This window comes from Cetorhinus maximus, chromosome 7 (assembly GCF_964194155.1).
Source record: "Cetorhinus maximus chromosome 7, sCetMax3.hap1.1, whole genome shotgun sequence".
Lineage (NCBI taxonomy): Eukaryota > Metazoa > Chordata > Chondrichthyes > Lamniformes > Cetorhinidae > Cetorhinus > Cetorhinus maximus.
In genome coordinates this window covers 15156885-15179128 of record NC_135885.1, presented here as the reverse complement: position 1 = coordinate 15179128, position 22244 = coordinate 15156885, and the positions used below count along the sequence as shown (strand labels likewise).

At 41.5% G+C, this 22244-nt stretch overlaps 1 protein-coding gene across 3 annotated transcripts in view; it reads right to left on the bottom strand.

Annotated features, from left to right (window-relative positions):
• Positions 1-4949: 4949 nt before the first annotated feature.
• Positions 4950-22244, bottom strand: part of asmtl (acetylserotonin O-methyltransferase-like) — a 116568-nt gene continuing 99273 nt past the window's right edge. For all 3 annotated transcript variants that reach the window (XM_078545093.1, XM_078545094.1, XM_078545095.1), the window contains exons 9-14: positions 19988-20159; positions 15456-15622; positions 14260-14374; positions 12111-12254; positions 8800-8922; positions 4950-5352 (exon numbers count right to left, since the gene is read on the bottom strand). In XM_078545093.1, the coding sequence (XP_078401219.1) occupies positions 5138-5352; positions 8800-8922; positions 12111-12254; positions 14260-14374; positions 15456-15622; positions 19988-20159 (936 nt within the window). In that variant the 3' untranslated portion in view covers positions 4950-5137. The remainder of the gene's footprint in view (positions 5353-8799; positions 8923-12110; positions 12255-14259; positions 14375-15455; positions 15623-19987; positions 20160-22244) is intronic.

Sequence of the window (22244 nt, the reverse complement as noted above, 5' to 3'; positions counted from 1 at the left end):
ACTTCTTGGTATATATTAATGACGTAGACTGTGGTGTGCAAGGCATGATTTCAAAATTTGCGGATGATACGAAGATTGGAAGCATTGTCAATTGTGATGAGGATAGTCTTGAACTTCAAAAGGACATTGACATATTGATGGATTGGGCAGATGTAGTTCGATGCAGAGAAGTGTGAGGTGATTCATGTTGGCAGGAAGAATGTGGAGAAACTCTAAAGGAGGTGCAGGAACAAAGGGACCTTGGTGTATATGTACATAAATCACTGAAGGTGGTAGGGAATTTTGAGAGAGCTGTTAATAAAGCATATGGTATTCTAGGTAATACTAATGGGGGCATTGAGCAAGGTCATGTTAAACCTGTATAAGACACTAGTTAGGCCTCATCTGGAGTACTGCACCCAGTTCTGGGCGCCATACTTGAGGAAGGATGTGAAGGCATTGGAGAGAGTACAGAGGAGATTCACAAGAATGATTCCAGGGATGAAGAACTGTAGCTATGAGGATAGATTGGAGAGGTTGGGACTATTTTCCTTGTAGAAAAAAAAAGGCTGGGAGGAGACTTGATAGAGCTATTCAAGATCCTGAGGGGTATTGACAGGGTAAATAGTGAGAAACAGTTCCCACTCAAGAGAACATCAAGAACCAAAGGGCACAGATTCAAAATAATGGGCAAAAGGAGTAGAAGTGATGTGAGAACACAATTTTTCACCCAGAGGGTGGTTGGAGTCTGGAACGAACTTTCTGAAAGGGTGTTGGAGGCAGGTTCGATTGAGGTATTCAAAAGGGAATGGGATTGCTATCTGAAATGCTCTGGGATGCTCTTTCAGCAAGACAGTGCAGATTCGATAGGCCAAATGGCTTCCTCCTGCACTGTATTGATACTGTGATATGCTTTTAGTGACACCTTTAAATGGAAAAATCTCATTACAGATTACTCCACTAGACAAAATAATTTTTTCCCATTTATTCCAACAACGTACACTATGGTACCTTAAACATAGCGAAACGTCCTAAAGTGCTTCACAGCAACGTTATGAAAGAAAATTTGACACCTGGATAAAATAAATATTAGGTCAGCTGATCACAAACCTGGTCAAGGCGCTAGGTTTTTAAGGAAGAGAGATAGAGGTGGAGAGGTTTAGTCCAGAGCCAAGGGCCTAGTCATCTGAAGATGTGGTCACCAATGACAGAGCTTTAAAAAATGGGGGTTGGGGGTGAGGGGTGCTGTCAAGGGGTTAATATTGGGGTGCAGAGTAATACTGCCCTGCATACGAATGGTAGAAAATCTAGCAGACCAATGGAAACAAATAGAGAGAGAAAAAATATTACAACAGTTTGAGTCTAACAGTCTTGTTGGTTTCAGAAATGTATCCTTTTTGTGGAGCTGTCTGCAGTAAGGGAACGGATTAATGAAAGCTGACAAAGCAGAAACTAATTAAGACTTTAGCAGAAGGAAAAGAAAGACTCCTCTCAGTTTGCTACACTGCCTATAGTATGCAGAAAATATCCAGTTTAATGGGGCATGAGTCTTCAAGTCAACTTAAACATCAATCATATTCAACCTCAAAACACAGGTTTGTGAAGGAGATTATCAATGGCACAGTCTGCAAATGGTGGGGGACAGGAAGATGCACACAGATTGTCCACTGTCACACGAAAGGACTTTTGAGAGCATTAAAATAAAAATGAGAGTTGGTGACTCAGTAGCAACACAGATACTGTAAATCATAAGGCAAAGCTTTGAATACAAAACGTCAGCAAAAATCAATTTGCTAACATCTGGCTTAGTTTAGTGTAAGCCCTCAGGATGAAGATGAGCCCATTAACTTCATTTTGCATGTGCGAGCATTGGTAATTGCCATGGCAACACAGTGCCATTTGCGGTCCCCTCCAAACATTGACAAGCCCTAAGATGTTTTTCTGAAGTAAAGAAACCAGGAATAATTAACAATCTGGTGGACGTAAAAAGAAAACAAAAAAATCCTTTGTTACACGCTTCTCTGACATTTATGTTAAGACCTTGTTGGGTTTGGGGTTACCACCCTAAGTGTGCCTCAGCAGACTGTCCTCCCTCCGGACTTAATTGAATCCCCATATTACATATCTTTTATTTCCCCCATCCCACAAGTGCTTCTTTTGGAGAGATACTTGCTATGTTGGAAGCCCATGGTTTCAAAACACCACTCCTAAATGTTAAAAAGTAATTTGAATCAAGTGAATATCCCACTTGAGGGCAGGTTGTTAAATAATGCATGATGTGCGTCCTCACAAATTGTACGCGGGTTTGTACATTTCACTCCGCTCTTCACCTTATCGTTACTGACTTTGTCAAGTGCTGATCTGATGCTATACAAAGTATGTTACGGATCTACAAACACCAAAGGGCCCATATACAATTTATCAGCAGCTCACATCATCAGATTTTTGTCCAGCTGGGACTGAGCATTCCGTGTCTTAGAACTTTGTACTCTAACAGTATTCTATTTCTGTATTTGTTGACATATTAGGGTGCTGACTTAAAAGCAGGAAATGCTGGACATTGACTAGTAATCCAGAAGACCCAAGGTAATTCTCTGGGGACCGGGGTTCAAATCCCACCACAGCCGATGGTGAAATTTGAATTCAATAAAAATCTGATGACCATGAAACCATTGCTGGTTGTCGTAAAAGGCCATCTGATTCACTAATGTCCTATAGGGAAGGAGATCTGCTGTCCTTACCTGATCTGGCCTACATGTGACTCCAGACCCACAGCAATGTAACTGACTCTTAAATGCCCTCTGAACAGGCCAATTAGAGATGGGCAATAAATGCTGGCCTTGCCAGTGATGCCCACACCCCATAAATGAATATTAAAAAAAAGCAGCATCTATGAAAAGACTTGCAGTATTTTTGTAGCTTTTCACTAGTAAAAACAATGTTTTATCTGCAATAGCATTGGCTTCCTTTCAATAGCTGACCCTACCTTTCTGAAGCTAGGATGACGGGTTTGAGGAGTGTCAATATTTGCAAGGGATTCTCCCCTCTGTTCTCCTATCCTCTGCACTCTTGTGAAGGACCCTGCTGGAAAGGGACGGCGTGGGAGAAATTTTCACTCGGCGGATGGGCATGCACCCGATCTGCTCAAGCGTGAAATGACGCGCGTTGACGTCGGCCGAGTGTGCCGAAGTCAACGTGCAGTCACGCAATAGTTTGGTCAGTGAGCACGCGCCGGAGTCGGCAGTGCACCCGCTGACAATTGAAAGGCCTGTTAAGGCCATTAAATAATCAATTAACCTAAATTTTACGCTGCCCAGCAGGCAAAAAGGCCAAGAGGCCTTTGCATTATTTTTGGAAACTTCATCAACGGGCAGGATGATGTTTCCAAAAGCAAATCAGAAGTTTTATAATAACGTGTCCCTGCTCATGTGACAGAGTCACGAGGGGGCATTTTTTATTACATTTTTATTTTCTTTTTTTTAAACAGCGCTTTATCTCCCTGAGGAAGCCCTGTGCCTCAGGGAGATTATGAAGGGCTCACTCATGCACATGCCTGAAGTTCACACTCCGCCTGCTCGCACTCCTCCCCATGACCGCACGGGCAGTGCTGAGCACTGCTGCTTGTGTTTCACGCTGGGCGGGCCTTAATTGGCCCACTGGCGTGGAATCGTGGTCCGGTGCCAATTGCGGGGGGCATTCGGCTTCCCTCCCGCCCTCCCCTCCGAGCCCGCCTGCCAAGGGTAAAATTCCACCCCATGTGTCAGGGGGAGGAAACAAACAAAAATTTGCAGTGGAGCCCTGCATAATGCTCAACAGTGGGATATGAATGGTACAATGTACATGCCTGAATGTTGAAGTATTAACACTCAGCACCGTTGAGTACCAGGGTTCAAAACCCCAATCATGCTAACTTCCTGTTCTTGTCCATGGAAGGTATAAGTTGAGGAGTTTCCTGGCAGAAGGAGAAGGGAAGAGGATATTTGTGTGGGGTAGTAACTTATACTTTTTAAGATGTACATCTGCAGTGAGCTGTCTGGCTGCTCCCTTTGCAGCAGAACAGAAAATTCAGACTTAAAAATAGGGGAAAACTTACCTGAAATAAGAATCGCAAATAATAATATAAATAAATGGCAGCATGTGCAGGTGCAGTGCTGGTTTCACTTTATGAAAGAAGCAAAGAGGAATTGAGAAAAGAAAATCAAATTAACTACACCATCTTCTCCATCACTATTATCACCAGTGACACCAGCACTGCCCTCTTTCCTACTTCTTATGTGCTGATACAATTCATGTGCCTTATTTCTAACAATTGCATCATTAACTGGGGTCCTCCTTTGATGCTGGTGCTCTATCCACATGTCGAGCAACTTCTCCATTTCCTCCAAGTGTGGATCTCTCCTACTTATAAGTTAACCTGGCAGTACGACTGCCAGAAACACTAACACTGGCCCTTATTTTTCCTTTAGACTGCTAATGTACCTGATTGTGGATTCACTGACAAAGTATTCCTTTCCCAACATGGTAGCACTTGCACCATTTTTTAATCTATCTAAGATTGTGCCTTCTTGTGCAAGTGTCATCACTTCCCAGGGATGTTTTTGGTTGGCTCTGACTCACTCATTTTCAGTAAAGTTCTGCACTGTACCTGCACTGCAAAATACTGGTCGGGAATTATTATATCCTGTAAATCACAGCAAACCATGTGCAGTTAGAGACGTCGCATGAACAGTGCGTACTTTCTACATGGGAAATACCTCGTTTTCTATGGTTTCTAAATGCTGACTTTTCTTCCTTTTGGGACCAACGTATGTTCACGTAAAATCTTTTAATGCTTAAAACGCAGACGGGGCAAAGATTTGGGGTCGCGATGGGTGATCAGGTGTACAAACACTTCCGCCTGGGTAAGCGAATTTGCAAAAGAAAAAGGTTGCGAATGGCGGGAGTTTACTGTATATAATTCAAAGTCGCAATTTAATAAAAAAACAAGAAGCAATCATTTAATATCAAGTTAATTTTACAGAAACCACAATGTTACCATAATTTTAACCAACCTTACTGCCCATATCCATTGGAATCAAGTGCTCATGTGCTCACAAATACATTTTGCCCTTCATTTAAGAAAAAGACCACCATTTATTCATAAATTGCAATGAGAAAATTATTGCTTTATACAGAAGATGGCATCCAGAAAAGCTTCTGTGTGCCTGATCTGTACAGCTGTGAAGCCGTACTTATTTAAGAGTTTCCTGTACTCTGATCCACCCCTCTCTCTTCCTGCACTTTGCACAAACGTGTTGAGGGACTGAAGTGCTGCCCTGCTGGACTTGGTCTTCCGGTCACACAGCACAAGCTCAGCTAGTAGTAGGCCACTTCCTAAAAGTATCCAGAAAAGATTAACCGATCAGCAAAAGTTCAGAACAATTTAAATCGATCAGAAATATTTCAGAACAATTTAATCAGCAAATATAACATCACATTTTGCAATAAGTGAAGAAAAGTATTTTACATGCAAAGACATGTTAAAACAAAGTAGCAAAAACAATGAACAGGAAAAGAACAGAATAATGCAACATGTCTGGGCCATGGTTATGGGGAACAGGATCTCAGACAAAGTGCTTAATGCTGTGATGATTAACACCAGTGAGGAAAGAACTATATGAATATTTGGTTAAAACTGTTTATATTTGTTGCCCATTCCAAATTGCCCTTGAGAAGGTGGTGGTGAGCTGCCTTCTTGAACTGCAGCAGTCCATGCGGTGTAGGTACACCCACAGTGCTGTTAGGGAGGGAGTTCCAGGATTTTGACCCAGCAACAGTGAAGGTACGGCAAAGGAAGGAACACCAAATCAGGATGGTGCATGGCTTGGAGGGGAACTTAATTAAATAAAACTAGGATAAAAAGCTAGTATCAGTAATGGTGACAATGAAGCTAGTGGATTGTTATAAAAACACATCTGCTTCACTAATAAAAAAAACAAAAAACTACTGCGGATGCTGGAAATCCAAAACAAAAACAGAATTACTGGAAAAACTCAGCAGGTCTGGCAGCATCAGCGGAGAAGAAAAGAGTTGACGTTTCGAGTCCTCATGACCCTTCAGCAGAACTGTTCTGGCATGGACTCAATGGACTGAATGACTATCTTCTTTGCTTCAATGACAAGAAGTTACTAACAAGTTGTTTTGCCAAAAAAACATTATTAGCAGGAATTGGTGCCAGGAATGGAGAATTTTAATTACAAGGAAAGACTGGATAGGCTGAGGTTGTTTTCTTTCGAAAAGAGGAGGACGCGGGGGGGTTTAATTGAGGTGCATAAAATTAAGGGCCATATACAGGCTGGATAGGAAGGGCTTTTTTCTCTTAAACAAGAGGTCAATAGCCAGGAACACGGACATAAAGTAATTGGTAGAAGGATTAGAGGGAAATGAGGAGAAATTATTTTCACTCAGGGTGTGGTATGGGTCTGGAATTCACGCTTCAATGGAATGGTAGAGGCAGAAATACTCATCGCATATTTTAAAATACTTGGATATGTGCTTGAACTGCCATAACTTACAGGGCTATGGACTAAGAGCAGGAAGTGGGTGGATAATGCCGTTTCAGTCAGCACAAACATGATGGACTGAATGGCCTCCTTCTTGATAGACTTTCTAAATTTTATGTTTCAGAATGCTCAGAGTACAACGTTTTGTTTCATGGAGCATAATATTAATTCAGATCATTCCAGAACACCCTCATTTAATTTCTATTTCTTTCTCTCGCAGTCAATTCTTTTCCCTTTTCTTTCACCCCTCTATATATTTTTTCATTCCTTTTCATTTTCCGATTTCAGTAACCTGTCAGATAATTTTTTGTATTCCATTTTCACTGGTCTCAGTTTTTCAAAAACATATTCCATCTCCTTTATTTTTATAATGCATATTCACATTTTTCAGATTGGATCCTGGGTTTCCACCAACATACATCAGGCAGCGAATCTGAAACGCTTAAACCAACTTTGAACCACAGAATGGTTACAGCACAGAAAGGAGGCCAGTTGGCCCATCATATCCATGTTGGCTCTCTGCAAGAGCAATTCACCTAGTTTCACTCCTCTGCCCTTTTCCCTTAGCCTCACAATTTTTTTCTCTTCAAGTGCTTATTCTTTTGAAAAACCACAACTGAAGCCTCCACCACATACGCAGGCAGTGCATTCCAGATCGTAACCACTCACTGCGTAAAAACATTTTTCCTCATGTTGCAGTTGCTTATTTTGTCATTCATCTTAGTGTCCTCTGCATTCTTCAGCCTTCTGTCAATGTAACAATGGAGTTCCTAACAGACAAACCCCATTCTGACAGTTACAAAGCACAAAATCGTCAAACATTTCTAAGTTCCTCCAAAACAATCATCTACCCTTTAACAACAGTAAAATAAAATCATGCAACTGGTTCTGATACTGTACTTTTCCTGCTTCCGTATACTTCATAATTTTAAACGTCACATCCACAAAGTTAATGCAAACAGAAATACGTTCTGGCATTCAAAAAAAAACTCTGCTCATTACCTTGCTTATCTGTAACTTCCAGTTAAGTGCCTACAAATGTTTTAACTTTTCTTGGGGAAAAAAAGAAATGCCTGATGTCCACAATCTCCTACAATCAGTTATCTGTCCCATCTCTGGCACACACACATTTTCTTTGATTTTATTTGTTCCTTTTTAATATTTCCTCAGTTAGATGTCCATCTCTCCAATCTGTCACCAGCTGCCTTCCCCTTGAAGCGTCCGCCTTCGACAGACATGTTTAATCCGTTCCACAGCACTGTGCATTGGAATGCTTCAGTCCAGTGACATGATCTCGTTGGACCAGCGCTTGGGGAAACTTGCAGAAAAGTGGTGATAAGTGCAACATTGTGAAAAGTTAATCACAACCAGGAGGGGAATGTGACACAAAGTGACCTGTTGGTTAAATCTCAGAGCCATCTGGGGGAAAACATGTTGAAAATGAAAAACAGAAACCTTGCTGATGATGGAAGGGGTATCCCAAAAGTGGAAATGCACGCTCTTCAAATAAGGAACCAAAATCATCACAATATACAGGTAACAAAAGAAACTCATTTCTGTACATACAGCATGCAATTAATAAGTTAAGAGAGCTTGAAACATATATAAAAAAATAAAGTGGCATTCTCATGGTATCGCAAGGTATTCTGCTAGAAAATGAGTACTTTAAGTATACACTGGCACTGTTCCTGGGAAGCCCCTTTTTGTCTCAAGACACATTAGGGAAAATGTTAACTTTTGGCATAAGATAAACTGGGGGATATCAAACTGCCCATCCAAATTATATCCTGCCCGATTTTTCCTGTCTTATTTTTAAAAATTTGTTCACAGGACATGGGCATCATTGGCAAGGCCAGCATTTGCCACCCATCCCAAATTGTCCTAGAGAAAGTGGTGAGCTGCCTTCTTGAGCCACTGCAGTCCATGTGGTGTATCCACGCTAATAATGCTGTCAGGAGTTCCAGGATTTTAATCCAGCAACGATGAAAGAACGGTGATATACATCCAAGTCAGGGTGCTGTACAACTCGGAAGGGAGCTTGCGAGGGTGGTGTTACCATGCACCCGCAGCCCTTGTTGTTTTAAATGGTAGAGATGGCACTGTCAAAGAAACCCTGGCAAGTTGCTCACTCGATACTGCCCAAAGTTAAAATTACTGTCAACTGGTTTATAAAACGTTTAAATGTGGGCAGTGTTTTCCTAGGAGGGAGAATTATATATGTAAAAAAATAAAAAGACAACTTGTGCTGAAGTGGATTGATGCAAGAAGATTCTATTACCTGGCTTGCACCTCCGAGAGAGTCTGCTTAATAAGAGATCAATCTCGTCTTCCGCCCAGAGATGAAGAATATTTGACAGAATGTAAAGGTCTGCCTCTGGTAGTTCATCTGTGAAGAGGTCTCCTTAAAAAAAAAAGGGTGGGGGGCGGGGGCAATGGCAGAGGGAACAAACTGAAATGTTAAAACATTGCTTGGCCTGCTGAGTATTTCCACACTTCCTGTTGTTACTTCAGAATTCCAACATCTACAGTATTCTGCTTTTGTTCTATGGGGTAAAAACCCTTAAAATTGATAACTGTTAGTTCTTGGTGTTGGCAAATGACTATGTTTAGAGTATAGCCCGATTTAGCAACATTTCTGATGCATTTGTTATTCATCATTTATGCAGTTTTTACAGCTGCATCACTATGATCACCAAAGTGATTTGCCTAAAATGAGCACATCTAAAAACCAGTGGGATCAATATCACATTACATTCAAAATCTAAGGCTAATTTTGCATACATTTTTTGCAACAGGTCAGTTTAGGAGTAGTCATTAAACATTCCACTTCAGATATCCTCTCAGGCATAGCCGTGTTGGTCAATCCCATTCGTGGTCCAAGAGTCTCACATAGAGAAGTGTGCCCATATTGCCCAATATCATATCTGATAGTGTAACCAGGGATGGGATAATAGGGTCCCCTGTGATCTGAAGTGGATACAATATTCACTGCACATCCACTTGTGTTTTTACTATCAGCAGCTGGACTGAAAAACAGTTTGGTGAGAGGAGGTCAGCTCCAATCATTAAATGGCTCCACTTTAGGCTGCAAGTGAATGTTAGGGTCAGTGTTGTAAGAACATCCCAGTTACTTTGCTCAAATGTAATTTTCCTGAAAAAAGGAAGAAAAATAAGGCTGTCCTCTTCATAAGCCGATTTAATTGTTTTTGGTCTTTCTTTCTAGGTAACTTCGAACTAGACTACAACTTCCAGCTGCAAGCAAGGCCCATATATTGCAGTCTCCCGTTTAAAACCTGTCTTACTGCCCCATATCTTGTTTTTCCTCTGTGCTCTGAACAAATACAAGGGCACTTGCCTCCAACCTCTTTTCATTTAGCACTTCTTTACTAAAACTAACACCCATTCCTCCCCAACTGGGGCCTGGGTCTCAAGGAACCTCCTCTTGCTGCCTTCTCAAAATAAACAGGGGCCATCCTCGCTTAATGAGCCTGGCGTGAGTCACCTTACCCCATTTCAGTTTCAGTAGATTACGAACGGTGACATTTTACATATTGGCTTGGCTTAATCCACATTTTCAATGCATGGACCATCAACAAGTAAAACTCTGTGCCTCAGATGGAGCCTGTTTTTACACATGTTTGAAATTATTTAAAACATAAAAACACAATCATAACTCATTCCCAAAGCCTTCCTTGAAGGAAAAAAAAATCAAACATCTCAATAATAGAACAAATGTGTGCAAAGGGAGTGGGTAGTTCCAAGTCACAAATATTAAGTTTTTTAGTGTGTCTTGTGAATATGGATCTTTTACTGTCCTTAGTGAGAATATCCTGTGGGTGCAGGCTTCATTTCTGAGTGATCAGGGGCTAGCACGCTTTCCTCAAACTTTGGTGCTTGAAATTTAATTTAACTAAGATTGTTAATGTCAGGTGAAGGAAGCATTGACCTTGGTTCTGATTCATACTGACTAACTGAATGGTTTGTCAATAACTCACTGCCCAACAAATATCGAAAACGGTGAGCTAGTGGACTCTGACCAGCATCACTGGAACGGCACCCCAGGAGGTGAGAGTGGTGAGAAAATTAGCAAAAAAAAAAGAGGTAAATCTTTAAAACTTGGATACTTTGGTGAGGGATTCCACCACCATACTCGCTGAGCAGAACAGAAGATTGATGGCAATCATTCTTTGCCCTCCAGCTTCCTAACCTTCTCCAGCAGAATCTTCCTAGACTCTATTTTACTATTACAACTATGGTGAGTAATCCTGTGGACTTATGTTTTTGTTTCTCCCATGCCACAAATATGCTGTGCAGATTCCCATTCCGGCAGTTAAGCAGGTAACCCAGGCAGTCAAGCCCCTGCATGGCCAGGGACAGTATCCTTTGGAAGAGATGTTAACTGAAGCCTCTCTGCCTGATTCAAGTAGATATCAAAAGCTCTCATGGCATTATTCAAAAGGCAGTGAAACCTTCTGGTCTCCTGCCAACATCTGTTCCTCGACTAAAACCACCAAACACAGGTTAGCTGGTGATTCATCCAATTAGTGGATTTTTTTTTTGTCTAAGAACTGGTTGACAATTTATCTTTACAATTAGTCACCGTTTCAAAGTAATTCACTGAATGAAACGCTTTGGGCAGAATGTTCTGGTTGGCGTGCGGGGGTAGGCCCTGCACACTGACGCGTAGTGACATCAGGCATGCATCCAGAGTTGGCTGCGTGCCCGCCGAACTGTCAAAGGCCTGTTAAGGCCATTAATAAACTAATTAAGCAATTGTTAGGGCTGCCCAACCAACCTTAAGGTTGGCGGCAGGCCAAGAGCCCAGGCGGCCTTCACATTTCTCATGAAACCTCATCCATGGGTGGGATGAGGTTTCATGATGGGTTTAATTAAATAAAATTTTTTATTAAAATTCATAAACATGCCCCAGCTCATGTGACACTGTCACATGAGGGGACATGTCTGAATAATTTTATTTTTTTAAGGGTAGAAAGCAGGACAAGCAAGGTCCCTTATTTTTTCCAATAATTTATACAGATTTTTCTTTTCCCACCTATTTCCATTATTTTTAAATGTATTTTCATCCATTGTTTTATCTCTACCTTTTAGCCTTTTTTGATTCCTTCACCCCACCCCACCCCCACTAGGGCTATCTGTACCTTGCTTGTCCTGCTTTCTACCCTTAATTAGCACATTCCTTAGATAATATCATCACCTTCAACACCTCTTTGTCCTTTTGTCTATGACAACTTTTGGCTATCTCCACCTATCACTGGCCCTCTATCCAGCTCTACTTGTCCCACTGCCCCCCCTTAAACCAGCTTATATTTCACCTCTCTTCTATTTTTACTTAGTTCGGTTGAAGGGTTATTCGGACTTGAAACGTTAACTGTGCTCCTCTCCGCAGATGCTGCCAGACCTGCTGAGTTTTTCCAGGTATTTTTGTTTTTGTTTTGGATTTCCAGCATCCGCAGTTTTTTGCTTTTATCTGAAGTTAATCGTAAGATGCTCGACAGTTATGAGAGAAAAAAGGTAAAGTCCAACATCTGAACCAACAGTAAAACAAACCCAAATGTTGCTAAGAGTTACCTTCTTTGAAAGTAATTCGACACAGGTTTTGGCCTTGTGGTTGGAAGTACTTAATCTTCTCCAACGTTTGTGGCAGGTTAAATACTATGAGTGTCATATCTTGATATGCATTTGCCATTTGATATGTTAAAGCTCCAGCGCATCCTGCAAAAAAAAAAGGAAAAGAAGCTATTTTGGTCATAATTATAATGTGCTTAATATCAAAACTGACTGAAGAAATATCATTAACTTCTTTAAGATCTATTTTGTTGAGCTTCGGGCTGACAGAAGATTCATCTATCAACCTGATCTGCATTTGAAAAGGCGCGACATGGACTGGCTGAACATTATATGTGTACTCTTGAAAAATGAAGGCTGAGAGGTGACCTAATAGAGGTATTTAAAATTATGAAAAGTTTTGATATAGTGGATACAGAGGGAATGTCCCCTCTTGCTGAGGAGAGCACAAGTGGCGATCAATGTAAGATAGTCAAAAAAAAAATCCATAGGGAATTCAAAGAAACTTCTTTATTCAGAGATTGATGAGAAGGTAGAACTAGGGGAGTGCTTGAAGTGAATAGTATAGATGTATTTAAGGGGGAGCTAGACAATCGTATGAAGGAGAGGGAATAATGGGTTATGATACAGGTTTAGATGAGGAAAGATGCGAGTAGGCTCGGCTTCAGCACAAACATTGGCAGGGATTTGTGGGCCGCATGGCCTGTTTCTGTGTTGTATATCCTATGCAATTCTATGCAAACTTGGGGAGTCAAAAAGGTCAGCCAAAAATTCTTGAACCTGAGAGGTCCATCCACATCTCTGAGCAAGCCACTCATAATGAGAGTTCTCCACAATTCTTGATAGCCTGGTTCAAGCATCAAAATTCAGACCTTCACCAACCCCACTCTCTTAATTGCCATAACTCCTCACCACACTTTTCAAAGACTCCCTCAAACACTACAGTTTCCCCTCTGAATGTTCCTCCAGCCCTCCTCAGATTAATTTCCTCAAACTTTCACTTGCCAGCGCTGTTTCTATCTACTCAAATGTTAATTCCTGATTCCATGCTCTAGTCTCCACTACATGCATCTTGCAGCTCATTAGGTACTTTTGATTCTAGAAGTGAAGACGACCGTCAGCAACATTTCCTTTAAGCTGTGCAGGTGCATGGGTGTCCAACAGTCCCTACAGGAGACAGATAGGCTGATCTAAAGAAATGGTTCCTTTAAAATGTGCAGCCATGTGACTGTCTTAAAGGGATCATACAGTGCAACCAATGGGCCATGAACAGCATAAGAAAATTAGAGGAAACATTACTGGGAGCCCCTAGAATATGCCAGGGGCCTTAAAGATGATGCACAGGAATGAAAATATCACACGTGGTACCAATGATACTTGTCTGAGGCTAGAATTAAAATATATTCTCAGGGCAGTGGGGTGGGGGGGGGGTTAAACTACAGTTCATCTCCGATTATATAAACCATCCCAAGCACCGCAAGGATTCAAGGCAGAGTCTCAACGCCACTTTCTCAGGGCAACGAGGTATGGGAATTATGTTTTGGCCCTGCCAGTGCCTCAGATATCGCAAGAGCAACAAAATAAAAATGGCACCACTGAGATTAAAGCTCAGCTACTACACTTTATTTTCATACAAATTAGGAGCTGTAGTTGGCCACTCGTCCCCTTGAGCCTGTTCCACCATTCAATAAGATCATGGCTGATCTGACTGTAATCTCCTGCTTATCCCCAATAACCTTTTACCCACTTGTTTATCGAGAATCTATCTACCGCTACCTTAAAAATATTCACAAAGACTTTGCTTTGGAGCTCTGTTTGAAGAAGGAGCTCCAAAACCTCATTACCCTCAGAGAAAAAAATTCTCCCCACCTCTGTCTTAAATGTTTTTAAACAGTGACATTAGTTCTGGTTTGTCCCACTAGAGGAAACAGCCTCTCCACATCCTCATTTCCTATTACAAATTTACTTTTGAGGCATGAGGGGCCAAATGGCTTATTCCTGCTCCTATTCTTATGATCAGCCCATTTTGGGGACTGCTGTACAACAAAGTACATCACTTGCCTGGAGGGAGGGGAGTGAAGAAAAATTCACCAGCTTAAAAAGTTCCATTCGTAAATTTAACAACATACAATTAAATCTTTAAAAATCATACCTAAGTCACAAGCTGTTTTAAATGATGAAAGATCAAATGCTGTGACAATGTCATTTCCTGTCACTTTGATAAGGCAGTTAATTGCAGACATAAAGGACAGTGTTTGTTCTGAATTCTGTTGATAGAAAACCTTAAGTTAAAGTGGCACTAAAAAGAAATGACTCAGTGGAGACAATTTAGGCCAATGATTGAATGTCACTACAAAGTGATACCAAATTAATAAATATATATCCCATGGCACTGAACTAAATGTAGTCTCGAGGGATGAAGTGAGATTAGAAGAGAAGGGTCGCTTAGTCCAGGCAGAATTCTTTCCCTACTTTAATTTCATACATTCTTTTACACTCCTGATGAAACATTAACTTTGTTTCTCTCTCCATCGTTACTGCCTGAACTGCTAAGTATTTCCAGCATTTTCTGTTCTTATTTCAGATTTCCAGTATCTGTGGCATTTTGTTTTTGAATCTCTTTTTAGTTGTTGGCTGGTTGTGCCATGGGATCTTTTACTGAAGAGGCCAGACAGGGCCTGGGTATAACATCTTATCTGAAAGAGGGAACCTCCAAAACTCCAGTGCTGCACTGGCGTGTCAACCGAAACCAAACAGGCTAATCGTGGCTTGCTTTTTAAACAATGCACTGGCTAATGCAAACACAATGGTCATAAGATAAAATGTAGAATTCCTTATGAATTGAAACTTGGCAGAAGCTGGATTTGGTCACAATTACTGTTGACACCTTTTTCAAGACAGGTTTCCTCTCAACAATAAGCATCAGCCCTTTAGAAGCACTTCTGCATATACAGCGGTCTTCGTCACGAAGCTCTAGTGAGACCTGAAAAATGCAATCAGTACTACAAATGGAGTCTGTTGGCTTTTTGTCAATTCGGTCTGTAATGTGAATGCCATTGGCTAGGCCGGCATTGACTGCCCATGCCTAATTACCCGAGAAGATGATGGTGAGCCACCTTCTTGAAATGCTGCAACCCAGGTATACCCACAGTGCTGTCAGGAAGGGAGTGCCAGGATTTTGACTGCAAACCACATTATACAGATAAAGGTCTCTAGATGTTTTACTATGTTAAAGGTGCTATATCAACTAAAGTGTTGTTGTCTCACATTGATACCCAAAGGATAATGGCAGAAAAGGATTGCTGAATTATATCTAGAGTTTCAATTACAAAAATCTAGACACTTTACCTGAAATAAATTGTCAGCCGTTTTTCCGTAGGAGCCTTCCTTTATGGCTGAATCCAGATGCGTGAAAAGTGGCCAAATGTGGTCATTAGCGTAGATAATATAGTCATGTATAGAATTTTCACTGTCTGACACCAGATATGTGGCAGCAAATTGTGTGTTCTTGTACACTGTGAAAGTAAAATGGAAAGAAAGGAATCCACGTATGGGTTACTTGATTTACTGCTGTGCCAAAATGGTACAACACACCCACCCATTTTTTTGCAGGTTGTTAATGACTGTTATTATGTTATTGTTAACTACAAATCCTTTTTTGTTGGAAGTGCACAAAGCGCACACATGATGGAGACTACCCCCACTGCAAAGACAGGACTTCGTCCCCACAAGAACTGTGTGGTGGTCACTCCTACCATTAAAGTCATGGACAGATGCATCTGTGACAAGTAGATTGGTGAGGGCAAGGTCAAGTAGGTTTTTCCCTCAAGGTGGTGCCCTCACCACCTGCCAAAGACCCAGTCTAGCAGCTATGTCTTTTAAGACTCAGCCAGCTCGGTCAATAGTGGTGCTACCAAGCCACTCTTGGCGATGGACATTGAAGTCCCCTGCCCAGAGTATATTATGTGCCCTTGGCACTCTCAGTGCTTCCTCCAAGTGGTGTTCAACATGAAGGAGTACAGATTCATCAACTGAGGGGGAATGATGGGTGGTAACCAGCAGAAGGTTTCCTTGCCCATATTTGACCTGATGCCATGAGACTTCATGGGGCCCAGAGTCGATGTTGAGCACCCCAGGGCAATTCCCACCCGACTCTATAACATTGTGTCGCTACCTCTGGTGCCAGGTGGTCCGCCCGGTTTCATTCCTTTTAGATTTCATAGCCGTTTGATACAACTAAACGCCTTGTTAGGCCATTTCAGAGAGAATTTAAGAGTCAAGCACATTACTGCAGGTATGGGGTCACATGTAGCCCAGACCAGGCAAGGATGGCAGATTTCCTTCCCGACAATAGTTTCGTGGTCACCATTTGACTAGCTTTTAATTCCAGATTTATCAATTGAATTTAAATTCCACCAATTGCCATGGTGAGATTTCAACCGGTGTCCCCAGAGCATTAGCCTGGGTCTATGGATTGCTAATTCAGTGACATTAACACGATGCCGATTGTATCGGTGCTGCTTTCTGATCTTGCCAAGAAGTGGAAAAATTAATCAATTTAACTTCCAATTTCCACCTTTCTCTCACCTTCACATGGTCCATCTCTGACACTCCCTTTCCCTTCCTTGACTTCTCTGACTCCATTTCTGGGGATAGGCTGTCTATTAGTATTCATTGTAAACCCACCAACTCCCACAGCTAGCTTGACTACTCTTCCTCACAACCTGCCTCCTGTAAGGACTCCATTCCATTCTCTCAGTTCCTCCCTCTCTGTTGCATCTGTTCTGATGATGCTACCTTCCATAATGGTGCTTCTGACATGTCCTTCTCCTTCCTCAACTGAAGACTCCCCCTCCCAAACTGTAGGTGACAGGGCTCTCAACCATGTCTGACCCATTTTCCGCACTTTTGCCCTCACCGCTTTCCCTCCCTCCCAGAACCACAACGGGGTTTCCCTTATCCTCACTTTCCACCCCACCAGTCTCCATGTCCAAAGGGTCATCCTCTGCCATCTCTGTCACCTCCAGCATGATGCCACCACCAAACACATAATCCCATCAACTCCCCTGTCAGCACTCCAAAAGGACTATTCCCTCCGTGACACCCTGGTCTACTCCTCTATCACCCCAACACCTCGTCCCCTTCCCACTGTACCTTCCCATGCAATTACAGGGAGTGTAACACCTGCCCTTTTACCTCCTATCTCCCCACTGTCCAAAGCCCCAAACCCTCCTTCTAGAAGAAGTAGTGATTTACTTGTGCTTCTTCCAATTTAGTATATGTATTCGCTGCTCACAATCAGGTGGTCTCTACATTGGGAAGAGCAAACAAAACATCTCTGCTCAGTGCGCAAGTTCGACCAGGCCTTCTGGTCGCTTGGCATTTTAGTTCATCACCTTGCTCTCATGCTTACATTCCTGTCCTCAGCCTGTTACAATGTTCCAATGAAACCCAATGCAAGTGTGAGGAACAGCACCTCATCTCCCGATTAGGCACTTAATAGCCTTCTGGACTCAACATTGTGTTCAACAACTTCAGACTGTAAACTCTGTCCTCCACTTTGATTCTTTCTTTTGCTAAGTGAAAGTCTATATCCTGTTTTCATGTTTCTGCTTTCACACATCTGTCCTTTATCCTGCCATTAACATCGACTCTGAACCAATATTTTATTTCTTTAGTACAACCATTACCTCTCCCTTTGCTTTTTGTTCCATGACATCTTTGTCATTTAATCTCTCCCACCCTCTAACCTATCCCTGAACTTCCTTTTTGTTCCAAGTTCCTCTGAATGTCAACATCTCCCAGTTTCTCACCATTTCAAATATATTGAGCTTTTCTACCCTTCCTTCCAAAGTTGATAACGTCACAAGTCCTAGGATGCAGCCCATCAGGTCCAGGAGACTGATCAGCCTTTAGCCCCGTTGGTTTTCCTAGTTCTTTTTCTCTAGTGATAGTTATTGTATTTATTTCCTCTCCCCCTTTTGCCCCATGATTATTTAGTAGCTGAAGTTCAAGCAGTGACCGTTGCTAATTATTGCCTGTCAACCTGAAAATGGCCCATTTATTCCTACTCTGTTTTCCGTCTGTTAACCAATCCTTAATTCAGGTTAAAATATTCTTTCCAATTCATTGAGCCCTAATTTTGTGCAATACCCTCTGGCGTGCCATCTTATTAAATGCTTTTTGAAAATACACTACCTCAATTGGTTCCCCCTTATCTGCCTTGCTAGGTTACAACCTCAAAAAAGTAACAGATTTTTAAAACCCAATTTTCCTTTCATAAATCTGTGTTGACTCTGCCAATCATATTATGATTCTTTAAATGCCCTGTTACCACATCACTAATGACAGATTCTAGCATTTTCCCTTCTACTGATGTCAGGCTAGCTGGCCTACAATTTCCCATTTACTCCCCCACCACCCCCTCGCCCTTTCTCGAGTAGCGGAGTTATATTTGCTACCTTCCAATCCACGTAGACTATTCTACAACCTATGAAATTCGGGAAGATCAAAACCAGTGCATCCACTATCTCTTTGAATCATAACATGATTTTCCGGCCCGGTCTGCCACCGGGATCATCCGGTCCTGGGCCGTTGAATCTCCCGTGGCATTCCTACTACAATGGGGCCGGAAAATCCCTGCCCAAGTTTCAGCAGGGCTTGACCCCGCAACCTGCTGACTCCGAGGCAAGAGTTTCACCACCAAGCCAAGTTAGAAAAGCATTCAACTGCTACATTTCAAGACTTACTTTGATAACTTTTCCACCAAGCCAATTTGGAGAAAAATTGTTGCATTTAACGTTTGTGTTTTAACACTTAGGAGCTTCACCCAAGTATAAAAGCATAGGGATCAAGATACATTTTTTTCAAGCATTGAGTGAGGATCTGATATTATCTGTTGTTAAGTCTTTTGGGGAACAATTTGTTAACCTGTCACAGCAACTGATTAACGTTTCATATAAATGGTGCTAGGAAGTCTCTAGTCCTTGGTGTTTGATAGGGTGTGTCTGGGAACACAAAGATTTATACAAAAAAACATATCGGAGCAGAAAAGGTCAGATCCAGCAATGGCTGCAAGATCCATCTGGACTTTAAAAAGAAAGCTTCAAAGGCAAACTTTTCCCTGGAGAAAGCAGGAGGATAGATACAAGTTAAATCAAGAAAGGTGACACATTCCAGCATTTTCTGTTTTTACTTCAGATTTCCAGCATCCGCAGTATTTTGCTTTTAAAGGTGACCCATTGATCTAGGGAAACATAGCATGTTCACTTTTTTTTAATATTATGATGATAAGTTGTAATAATTGAATTACATGAGTCGGATCACAACTGTCCTTCTATCTGTTCACTTGCTCTGAAAGAACACAACTTAACGATCTGTATCCGATCTCATCTTACCCAGTGTTTTTCAAGCCAACTTTGAGAAAATTGGAATCAAATGCGGACATGTGAAAAAGAAGCAAACATGTAGTTCAGATTACATGCTACTGTTACAACGTTGGCTTACACTAATAGCCAAGTAGAGATTGGGCAGGTTCAGTCTACCTCTCCGGACAAGGGCATCGGATCACTTACAGAACTGACAACAATGAAGCAGGGAAGATATCAAGGCAGACTAATTGGTAACGAATCTTCCTTTCCCCAATTTCCTTCATTCCTGGTTGATATTCATGTCTCCTGTACAGTAAAGCACCCTAACAGTGCCTATTTTACAACCTGCTCTATAAACGCATAGATAATAAAATCTTCAGTAAAAACTGCACAAACATGCACAGAAGAGCACAGCAATAAGGAACAGCAAAGGGACAAATGGGGATAGTATCTACACAGACACCCATTAGCACTAAACACAGGATATCCTGAAGAGCATGTGTCACTCACCCTGTGAAGTTCCTGAGGATTTTTTAAGCAAGTTAAGTGATACACAGGCATCTAGGAGGCATTCTGTCCCTTCCACTGTGGCCTCTAATCTCTGAGCAACTTTTGAAACTTGTAATCCATATTGTGTATTTAATACATCAAATACTTTCAGTTTAGAAGCTGTGAATAAGACCTGTAAGGTAGAAAAACATTATAGTTAGCTTCTGGGAAAAGGTAGAGCCGGAAAAAGCAAAGGAGATTGGTGAGGAACCTATTCTTCAAGAAGACAATATAATTGCAGATACAGATAAACCCCTGCATCGTCTGAATAGCTGAAATAAATGTTGAACGAGAGGCCATTTCAAAAATAACACGAGAAGCTTTGATCTGAAATGCTTCCAACTCACTTTTAAGAAAGGCTCAAAGAGCACTTCAACATGAATAACAACAAATCATTGCTCCATGATCCATGATATTGAGCAGAGTCAAAGCTTTAGGTAAACATACAAATGTGAGTAAACAGAAACAGGTTTGCTCCAAGCTACTCGACAAAATAATTGTACTTTCCCTTTTAACATGCTTTCCACTTTTGACCGAAATCGAAATGTGACTCTTGCCACTGTATAAATCAGAGATGCTGCCAGTTTAATACAAACATACGAATAAGGAGCACGAATAGGTCACTTGGCCCCTTGAGCCTGCTCCGCCATTCAATAAGATCATGGCTGATCAGAATGTAACCTCAACCCCACATTCTTACTTACCCCCGATAACCTTTCACTCCCTTGTTAATCAATAATCTATCCACCTCTGCCTTAAAAACATTCAAAGACTCTGCTTCTTTTGAAGAAGAGAGTTCCAAAGACTCATAAACCTCAAAGAAAAAAATTTCTCCTCATCTCTGTCTTAAATGAGTGACCCCTTATTTTTAAACAGTGGCCCTGAGTTCTAGATTCTCCTAGAAGAGGAAACATCCTCTCCAGATCCATCCTGTCAAGACCCCTCAAGATCTTAAAGGCGTCAATTAAGTCGCTTCTTACTCTTCTAAACTCCAGCGGATACAAGCCCAGCCTGTCCAACCTTTCTTCATAAGGCAACCTGCCCATTCCTGGTATTAGTCCAATAAACCTTCTCTGAACTGCTTCCAAAGCATTTACATCTTTCTTTAAATAAGGAGACCAGTACTGTACACAATGCTCCAGATGTGGTCTCACCATTGCCCTGTAGAACTGAAGCATAACCATTTTTAAAATTCATTCACTGGATGAGGGGTTCGCTGGCTGGAACAGCATTTATTGCACATCCTTGTTGCCCTTGAGAACGTGGTGGTGAGCTGGCTTCTTGAACCGCTGCAGTCCATGTGGTGTAGGTACACCCACAGCACTGTTAGGAAGGGAGTTCCAGGATTTTGACCCAGCGACAGTGAAGGAACTGTGATCAATTCCTCTCACAATAAATGATAACATTCTATTAGCTTTCTTAATTATTTGCTGTACCTGCATACTAAACGTATGTGATTCACTCACAAGGACACCCAGATCCCTCTGAATCTCAGAGCTCTGTAACCTCTCACCATTTAGATAATATGCTTCTTTTTTATTCTTTCTGCCAAAATGAACAATTTCGCATTTGCCAACATTATGCTCTATTGGCCAGATCTTTGTCCACTCACTTAACCTATCTACGTCACTTTGTTGCCTCCTTACGCCCTCTTCGCAATTTACTTTCCTACCTATCTTTGTGTCGTCAGCAAATTTAGCCACCATTCCTTCGGTCCCTTCATCCAAGTCATTTATATCAATTGTAAAAAGTTGAGGTCCCAGCACTGATCTCTGTGGCACACCACTTGTTACATTCTGACAAACAGAAAAAGACCCATTTAATTTTCCAAAATTCCTGTTGGCTAGCCAATCTTCTATCCATGCCAATATGTTACCCCCTATACCATGAGCTTTTATTTTCTGCAATGACCTCTGAAGTGTCACTTTATCAAATGCCTTCTGGAAATCTAAGTACAGTACTGGTTCCCCTTTATCCATGTGACTCCTTCAAAGAACTCCAATAAATTGGTTAAATATGATTCCCCATTTACAAAACCATGCAGACTCTGCCTGATTGCCTTGAATTTTTCTTAGTGCCCTGCTATAAAATCTTTAATAATAGCTTCTAACATCTTCCCAATGACAGACGTTAGGCTAACTGCCCTGCAGATTCCGGTTTTCTGTTCCCTCCCTTTTTGAATAAAGAAATTACATTTGCTATTTTCCGATCCAATGGA